Source organism: Echinococcus granulosus (assembly GCF_000524195.1).
Source record: "Echinococcus granulosus chromosome Unknown EG_S00103, whole genome shotgun sequence".
NCBI classification, from domain to species: domain Eukaryota; kingdom Metazoa; phylum Platyhelminthes; class Cestoda; order Cyclophyllidea; family Taeniidae; genus Echinococcus; species Echinococcus granulosus.
Genome location: NW_020170483.1, coordinates 72,939 through 82,518, shown reverse-complemented (window position 1 = coordinate 82,518; position 9,580 = coordinate 72,939). Strand labels below are relative to the sequence as shown.

The 9,580-nt window shown below is 44.0% G+C and overlaps 1 protein-coding gene across 1 annotated transcript; it reads right to left on the bottom strand. All coding sequences in view use genetic code 11, as the record gives it.

Annotated features, from left to right (window-relative positions):
* Positions 1 to 1,686: 1,686 nt before the first annotated feature.
* On the bottom strand, positions 1,687 to 9,479 carry EGR_08327 (hypothetical protein; the record flags this gene model as incomplete). Its single annotated transcript, XM_024497576.1, has 15 exons — positions 1,687 to 1,750; positions 1,896 to 2,054; positions 2,399 to 2,892; positions 2,998 to 3,374; positions 3,877 to 4,041; positions 5,064 to 5,142; positions 5,678 to 5,829; positions 7,220 to 7,245; positions 8,040 to 8,275; positions 8,318 to 8,803; positions 8,838 to 8,891; positions 8,928 to 8,972; positions 9,017 to 9,132; positions 9,169 to 9,382; positions 9,414 to 9,479. The coding sequence occupies 15 exons, from the start codon at positions 9,477 to 9,479 to the stop codon at positions 1,687 to 1,689; spliced, it is 2,733 nt and encodes a 910-aa protein (XP_024347999.1).
* Positions 9,480 to 9,580: the final 101 nt, after the last annotated feature.

Sequence of the window (9,580 nt, the reverse complement as noted above, 5' to 3'; positions counted from 1 at the left end):
GAGAAATGCGAATAGCCGAGCATGCGTTGGTGCAATTATAGCCCTTTCTCCTGTGCTAGGCTTCCAGTCCTTTGAAGATCGGTTGAATTAGTATCACTCTCTTAAGTCCGTATACTCAAACAAATCAAGTGACACTTTGCGCATAAGATGAAATTTCGCCTAGGGTTTCATGTCGAGAGTCGCACTAGTGTCCAACTGGACGGTTTTATAATTCATGGATATGCACGAGATGCGTAGAAGTAGTGACACCTTCACCTTCATATCCTGCCCTGAAGTGGCATTCATTGAAATTCAATGAAATGATCCTAAGGTTGCGCAAGATAAATGAACAGGAAGTAATGTGGTGTAACATAAAGTAAATTGCATGGTGTGTAAGTGGAGTAAATCGACTGAGGGTGCTTTCAATTAATGGTAACCTGAATTGACCGATTCGCAGGTGCATTTCGTGGACAAACTTGTGTCTCCTAAGCTAGATTGTGGTAGCGAAGCCCACGTTCTCCACAACTTATTGTACATCTGAATGGTTTTTCCATCTTAAGCCATTCCAATCAGATGCGGTACGGTAGGCAGTTATTCAAAAAGGGCGGAGGATCGAGGTCCTGTAGCCGTGCGCGTTAACATTGAAGTTCCATTTACCGCAAATTAACTTTCCACTACAACAGCCCTTCATACTATTGATGGTGTGAGTTCCTCTCTGGCCCACTGCAAGCTTGGAATATGCGACACTATTTTGGGTGTTGGTGAGATGTGCTGGGACGCAGCAACACCGCGCAAGTTAACCCATTGCCCATATCCCTGTCATGTGTGTTTGGATGTACCTCGAACTACATAAGTCGCGATTAATCCTCTCCCTCCAATTGAATACAGACCCGCCGTGGACCTGCGTCATAGCACACACACACGCACCACTGCACAATCCCATTATTGCTCCCCAGCGTCTCTGCTTCAACCGTCTTATCCGCGAATATTACAGAGATCATTGCTTCGCATCAGCATGTATTGCTTTCAAAACCCATTCCCAATAGAGTGGAATTCGCACTAGTCGTTTACGCATCTTCTTTCCTTTCACCAAAATATCAGAGATAAATGAGACGACTGCACACGCTAGGCAAGTCACTTATCAAAAGACAACCACAAGACTAGTTACAAACCAGCCATCAAGCTTCTTTACCTACTGCAAGGGTAGCTTTCAATCAGGAGCCAGAGGTGATAACCCTCTTCTCCTCGCCTCACATCTTGCTTCTCCACTTCTCATATGCATTATTACTCCAACTGAAAGTTATTAAGCACAATTGAAATAGACACTCTTGTTTCATGTACACCAGCTAGCACATTTGTGCCTCAGCCAATCCAAATGAAGGGAAAGTCCGGAGGAGTAAATGTATCACAGAAAGAAGAATTACAGAGGTGATATGAGGAGCACACGAGGCACAGTCACTTTCACGCAGCAACGAAGAGGGCAAACTGGTCACAATGTTTGGTGAATAAACAAGTAAATAACCACTATATGAGAAGGGGGAGGACAGGAGAAAGATATACGAAGCATTTTTGGAAATCTTGAGATAATTGGAATTACGTTGACGCAATGCGATGCGATGCGATTCAGAGGGTAATGTGACGTACGCGCACGAACTGTAGACAGGAAGAGACGGAGGCGGAGGCGAAGGGAGATGAAAAAAAAAGCAGCTAGGTTCGCTGCACCTCGAACAGACGAACGTTGGTGTCAAACCAGATGGGTGGATCCGAATTTCTGCAAAAAGATAGCGATGGAGAAGATGACTGGGATTGTGAAAGGGCAAAAAAACAGACAGAGACAGAACAGTAGACAAAGCCATTCACACGGATAGATGGGTAAAGGTGGGGGGACATATTAGTGGACTAACGAAGCGACAGACCTGAGGTAGACCACTCCCCATAGGTAAGTGCGAAACCAGACAGTGGTTCCCATGTTGGACTGGTACTTTCTAATCAAAATCGGGTGCGGCACTGGCAGCAGACCAACCAGGGTGCCATTCTGCAGAAATTTGAGGATTTCTGGCTCATCCTTCAGGGACCTATAGAAACAGCAGGCAAGTGAAAAGTTAAAGTTGCCTCATTCATTTAATAAATTCTCGGGGTGTGTATTTACGTGTTGTGACCCAGCCTACCGATTTTGGGACATTGCATTAAATGATTTCAAGCGAGTTTTGGTTACGACAAATTTACACCTTACTCTTTACTTGGAGCAAGTAAATATTTAACCGAGATATCTAGCAGTGCCTAACAGACATCTAACAGTAGTACTTGACACAGTGCAAATGCGTGTTTATGGTCATGACACCTCGCTTATGATCAATTTAAGCATTAGGGGTTCCCACATCTAATTCCATTTGTATTAACAGCTTGAGAACAAACTCACTTTTCAATGCATATCTTCTCCACTTGAGGTACGAGAACCTGCAAGAGTCGCATGATTGTCTGTAGTGGCAGCTTCTCGTGCCAGCTGCCAACCCAACGCGCCGTGGGGCGCCAAGGAACAGTGAGAGGGGTCAGCCGACGACGCGAATTTCCATCGCTTCCCCCTGTCCTTTCCCTTTCTAGCATCGTCTTCGTCGTCCCCTTCGCCACCTCCTCTTTGCTCGCTTCATCCCCACTTTTCCACTCCAATTGACGACTTTCGACAGCTTCTCCAGTGCTGCTTCCAGTGGTAGAGTCAGAAGCAGCCGCCGGTATGTGACTGCACGTGGAAGGCGCCTCCCCCTCGTAAGAATGGAGGTGGTAGTCACTAGAGTGCGCGGCGTTCACCGGCTGACTGTCAGTCATACTAGTAAGGCTTGGTATGTCCGTCAGACTTGTCTGCAGTCCATCCAAAGCTGACATCTGCCTCGCGATTTCCTCTGAGTCGCCTTGCGCCTGCAGCATATCCAACATCAGTCAGCAGGAGGCACAAGAAGCTGCACTGACTTATGACTACTTCCTACACTGTTACAAAAAACTTTCAATAAAGTTGAGACATACTACAACAGCACCACCGTTTTTCGTCTCGCTTTCTACCCCGTTCCCCTTCTCATTTTTAACCTCGTCCATCTTGTCGTTGATCAACGATGCAGCTTGAGAGAATTGATCCACGTCCGTAGACACGAAATCTAAGCCTTCCTCCTTTGCTTCTTTCTTGAAAACGTCTTCGTTGCCCTCACCTTCCCCTTCACCGTCTTCCTCCGTTCGATCTTCCACTTCGTCCTCTTCATCGGTGTCTGGTGGCGCTTCAAAACGTCGATGCAGTCCGCTGTGTTTGGCGAGGACTTCGCGGATCTCCTCGTCGGTAGTGGGTAAGTTAGCCAGCTGGTAGAAGACCTGACGTTTGCGGATGATGGAGTAGACTAGACAAGAGTTGCCTGTAAACGAGGTACAGAGGTACAGTCAATATGCATATGCTCCGCATGATCAACGCTTCGCCTCACGACATCCACCGCCCATAGAAACCATTTCCGAAACTTTCCAAGTACGAAATAGGGAGGCTGTAGAGCATCGTTCAGCCTTTAAAAGCACACACAATAATCAAATCTCACAATGCCATTCCCATTCAAAATTATCTTGTGATCTCCTCTGTTTCCCGCATGATTGTAATACACTCACATCTCGGTAGCTGCACCAGAAGGGTAGCTGGTGGAAGTGCCGACGACAACGTCCAAAAGAGATGGTGTGCCTTAATTGCGATATTAACTGTAAAGGATAATTGCCTCCAACTCCACCTGTATGTCAACGAGATATTTCTACATTGGAAGACCTTACAAAGGCACAAGAAATGAAGCGGGCGCTATAACACCCACAATATTTGACTGCAGAAACGGCAGCTTCAGCCCACCGGTTTAACCATGAAAATATGGTAAAACTCACCATCAAATTGATACTGGATCACGTTGTTGAAGATTTCCAGAAGGAAAAGCACCAGTTGATAGTTGTTGGGAGATGAGAAGAGGAACCAAGGTTGGCTGAATGCTTCCATTAGATGCATCAATTTGGAGGCCGAGACCATTGATAAGCTCTTCACGTAGGGTGACACTACAATAACGGCAGAAGAAATGTCAGTGTAGAGGCAGTCGCTGAGAGCTCTATCTGCGATTGGCTGCTTTACCAGAGCTAAGCCCTCATGCAAACCTTAGAACTAATTTTTCAGCATGCAATCCTCCATTCTACTGGTTTTCAATGTTAAACTGCTATCTCAAATGGACACTCGAAAATCATTGACTCATGTTTCTCATTGGCCGCTTTCACTACCGGCCACGTTCTCCCCCGCCACGCACAGTTGGTTTCGGGCTATCAGCTCAGATTCGAAATCAATGGAAAGTGCATTTGGCAAAGTTTATGCAAGACCTATTCATCAAGTCGGCTAATCAACTTACACCACTCTTGGCACTTTTTCATCACATTTATAGTCCCAAATAAGCGCTCACACACAAACTTATTGGCACCCAGAGTAAAGCAGCTAGTAAACGAACCACAAGAATGAATTTTGGGTCTCCTGATAGCAAGGCCTTGTATTCGTGTGAATGTCTTCCGTTTCTTGCCTGGGGTGGGGAAGAGGAAGGATGCCGGCAACATACGATAGTAAGACGAAATTTGTCTAAATAATTAGCTGGCTGAGTTTAACCACCAGTCACAGAACACACTTATGTTCACAGCTTACTACTACGTCTGCATGCCATTACTAAACTATTCTATTACACTGAAAGGCAGTGGTCCTCAAAAGCTAGCTTACAAAGAGGACGGAATAGCAGATGAATGGGAACTGCCAAAAACGAAGAGATTTATCATTGACAGTGGATTTAAATGCTTTATCGCCTCTCAGATCAACGTGTGCCCTCTGTCCTGGGCTCACAAATGGCCCCTAGAAAACCCACTACATGGTGACGACCGATATAGACGCGTGATCGAGGAAAGCATTGTGTAAGCATACATTTAACTGTGAGTCCCAATACCAACTTGATGGACTCCCGGTCCCTCTGCGCTCCAGCAACAAGCTACTCCTTGTCCTTGGAGAGGACACAGAGCACCACAATGCACATAAAGTAGAAACAACCCACCATTGTCGATAATCGTGATAAGGCAATCGAAGAGGGGCTGCAGGCACTGGTGACCGGTGGTGATAATCTTGTGGAAAACCTGGGAAAAGAACGACAAACTAGACTGATAAAAGGGAGGAAAGTCATAGTTTTATGTGTACGCATTTTAATGAAACTCTTACTGCCAATGGATAGAATGTGGGTAGAGTGGAAGGTTATTAATTTTTCTAAAGAAATTCGTCGGATTGTGATGAATAAATAGATTTCGTCAAAATCCCACACCAGAAACCAAACAGAAGGTCTCATTTAATTCATTTTACCACCTGGGGAATTCTGGTGCATTCAATCCACCGAAAAAAAGGGTAGTAGGCAAAGAGATGAAGGTACACGCATTCATGCTCAAATAAATAGCTTAGGGACCCAAGTAATACGATACTTCTAGCAGTAACTCAGGTCAAAAAGCATGCTCATTTCCAAAGTCCAAGGACTCTGCTGGAGGTAATTCACTTTACGACTGAGAGACAAATGTCAAAGCTGACAGGGATTAAAAATCCTGCATCTCTGGGTTGAAGAAGGGGAATAGCACGGAAGAGAATCCTTATCTCGCCTCGGGAATAAAATTATAATAAGCTTACGATGATGAGGAGATCAGCATGATTTCCAGTAAAGACTGTGATGTCAAATGAAGTTCGATTGGAATAAGGCTTGTTCAGGCGGACCCCGAAGTTGCGTTCCCCACTCAGTAGGAGGATGATGAACACACCAATGTGCATCAAACCAAGTTGAGCTGCGGAAACGGAAGAAAGTGAATGAATGCAAACATTACTGTAAAAATGAACTAAGTTGTCGTAGTAATAATTATTCAATTATTGAATAATCAGCAACAAGGCAAATGACAATTAAGAGGGTTTAAACACTAGCAGATGAAGAAAAAAACGTTTTGGACAAACGACGGCTCGCGATATTAGGGACTGGTTTCGTAATTAAAAAGGAAAAGAAGTCGCAAATACTGAGGTTAAAATTGAGCACTCTTACTCTAGACTAGTATAATCGGAATTACCAAATATTAAAAACGGAAGCTGTATGTGCAAGCGGCCTTAATTCTGCCGAGGACCTAATCGGCATAAGTTGTCACAAGGCAGGATTAAAGGAAGAACACTGAGATAAAACTGCATTACGGAACGACTTTAAAGACCAAAACCAGTAATGCATAAGAATCTTAAAAATTGAAAAGCAAATTTCACAAATGAATTCCTCAGGTACGGCTAGTCAATAGAATTAATAAAAGGACTATCAAAAGTTATGCATTCACACGCGGTCTTCAGATTGTACGACTAATCTGATAAGCAGTAGGCATTACGACCCAAGAATTGAATGCATATGAGAAGAATATGTTACCGACGGAAGTTTTGGACGGAATTTATGACCTAGGAGAGAAAATAAACGAAACAATGACCAGAGGGAACGGTTTTCAACAACAATCAATGTTTGCGTATGGTTGTCATTTCTGACCTTCATTAGATGCTGGTGGACAAATGTTAGATAATCACACGTGAGAATCGAAATGATGCAGAGTATTTATGTGTAGGTATCTTATTACCTATAAAATAAGTCATGTTGAGCGAAGAACATCCTAAAGATGGATGACCAATACGGGCATTGGGAGTGAAAGACATCAATAGGACAAACGTTAGTAAACGCCTACGTGATTGTCTCTTTCTCTAATAAAACCTGCCAGCATAAAATCACCATAGTATGAGTAATCGCACATGGCGTTTCAATAATTGACAGTGAAGGGAAAAGCGGAAAAATCGTAGAACGCTGAGCCTAATTATCAAAGCCTGATGAAACAAGACAAGAAAAATACGATAAGTAATTTATGGCAATTAATAATTCTGAAGTAATTACCCGCTCCGCTCTAGGAGTGAAAATGTACTAGGAACGTTCGAATCAAACTGACTTCTGATTTCGCTGACATGAAAAAGAATGGTACCATGGCGGCACTGTACGCAGCAATAGGTGTCGAGTAAGGTCCATTGCGGGTACTAACAACCGGCTCAGTCCACATACCGTCAATCAAGATGGCGGGCTATAGGAGTAGTGCGTGTATGTGCACATTTAACGAAGCGTGGTGAAGAACAAAGATTCTTGTCAACTCGAAAAATGGCTATACGTACCTACAGAATAAGGAATAAGTAGATACCTATAGGTGAATTCAATCAAGATACGGAGCAGCAACACCACTCCCACTCCTCACCGGTAAGGTGTTTGAATGATTGGGGAGTAACTGGTTCAAAAACTGCTATACGTCTATCAACAAGAATTCTGACATTGGTAGATACCTACCCACAGCCACGGGAGTCATTCTTACAGGCCTCCAGAGAGTTAAACGGCTGATTCTGCATGGGCACTTGATGCCCAACACAATTGAAAACTGCATGGGTTTAAAATTTCTTGGTGGTAACGATAAAAACACAAACTCCCATAACTATTTAAAGTGTTGGAAACAACTCACGTTGAGTTCCAAGAGAGGCGGTCTGCTCTAAGATGATTAAATCAAGCTGAATAATAATTTATATCAAAGTTGATTAGCAGACATTAGCTAAACGATGGTATGTGTAAAAATGTAGCAGTGGACACCTAGGCCGGCAAAATGTGCAGTTTACACGACCTAACATTCGGCCGTCTTTTTTGCGGATTTGAAAATCATGATTTAGATTAAACGGACCTCTTACACCGTAGCAAAATGAACCTTGCAAATTCAAGCGTATAATTGGAAGAGAAGTTACCGGAACATCTTTAAAAACGGATCTTATGAACACCCAAAGCTCGATGTTAATTGGAGATGAATAAACTGAAATCCTCTACCCTCCTTGCGGAACCTAAAATGTGCAATTACTGGATGATAAAGACAGAAAGCATAATAGATATTAGAACTAGGGGACTCAATAAATTTGCAAGGATAGCTTCCCGCTAAATGTTGATGACAATGACTACTTGCATTTATCTTTTCTGGCCTCGTTAAGATAGTAAAGAATGGGCACAAGGACGTCCAGCACACGACTTGATTTGAGTACGTAGTACATGAACTTCTTGTTGATGTCACAGATGCGCCAGAAGAGAATGAGCAGCTCCTGATGCATCTGCACCTTCTTTGCTGAGCCTGGGAGGTATGTCTGGGTCAGAGGGTTGTTCAACAGCCGCGTTATTCCATCGAGGACAAAGGAGAAATCCTAAAGGAAATGTGAAAACTAGGTAGACGCACATAAGCATACCTCGTCTCGATGAATTCGAGACATGTAGTTGAGGAAGAGATTGCTTCCTTTGCCGTTAGAGGTGGTGGAATCGGACAGAGTCTTTCCACCATCAAGATTACTGGTGTCGGCTTCCAAGATAACACAGAGCATCTGTAGAGCTGCCTCCACAAGCGGCTCTCGGGAGTCCGTGAACATGAGATGATTATAGGGAAGGGAAGAGGAGGCGGGATTGTAGGCACAGACGACGTTGAGAAGGGAGGTGAAGAGGGGAAGAACGTGTCGATTTTCGGGGCCGGAGAAAAAAGCGATCCACTTGTTAATTTCACTGCGCGCCTCAGCTTGAGTAAGGTACATGGTCTCGGAGAAACAGACAAGGAGGAGACGAATTATTTCTGTGCGGTTGGCATCGTGTTGAGCGTTTTGTGGAGGTGACTGGGCAAAACCGACACCTGCCTCCCAAATATACTCACAACTATCTATGGTGTGTATATCTTCAGCATTTTCCTATGGCGACGATTATTTCAACTATTTAACGTACCGGACCGGATTTGGTAAGAGAGTGAACAGTGAAGTCCGGGCAAAAAAGGAGATCCTAAAGTTGCAGTTTTGAAGCTTTGGATCAACTTACGCAGAGTGAGGAAACCAGGGTTTGTGCTAAGGGGACACTATCAGCCTAAAAACAAAATGATTAACTTTTGCCAACAAAAGGAAATATACGGTATCGGGATTGGGGTCCGGTTGTGCGGGCAAGACTGACCAAAAGAACGGACGCCATTCTGGAACTTCAAAAATGTATGGAATAATGCGAGTGAGAAGCCTAACACAGTTGATAGCTACAAGCAACAGCGATTATCAAATGGGAGCCATACCGATCTGTTGGTCCTGTGTAGTCAGGAAAGAGGTTTCAGCGAGCTGAGCTAGGCGCTCAACAGCTTTGTAACAAAGTGTAGCTAGATTCCCCGGGGACTCCTCCCTTAGAGTTCTAATCTCACTACCTGGAACCGAAGCAAACATATCACTGATACGGGTAGGACCTCCGCACCAAAACTGGTCCCAGAACTCATCGTTATAGGCATTAATAGGCTAATAGCTAGTTTTAACGGGTAAAGTGTACCTGCGTCTTATTTATTAGCTCAACAAACGCTGTTCGGTAACTCAATGATGACTGTCCGGAACCCATAGTAAGTTATGCTAATCCAGGAACACGAAGCCAAAAAGGCCTCCTCCTACTGGGTGGCTTAAAGCTGATGGTAGTTCCTCGCTTAATTTTAAAAAATATAA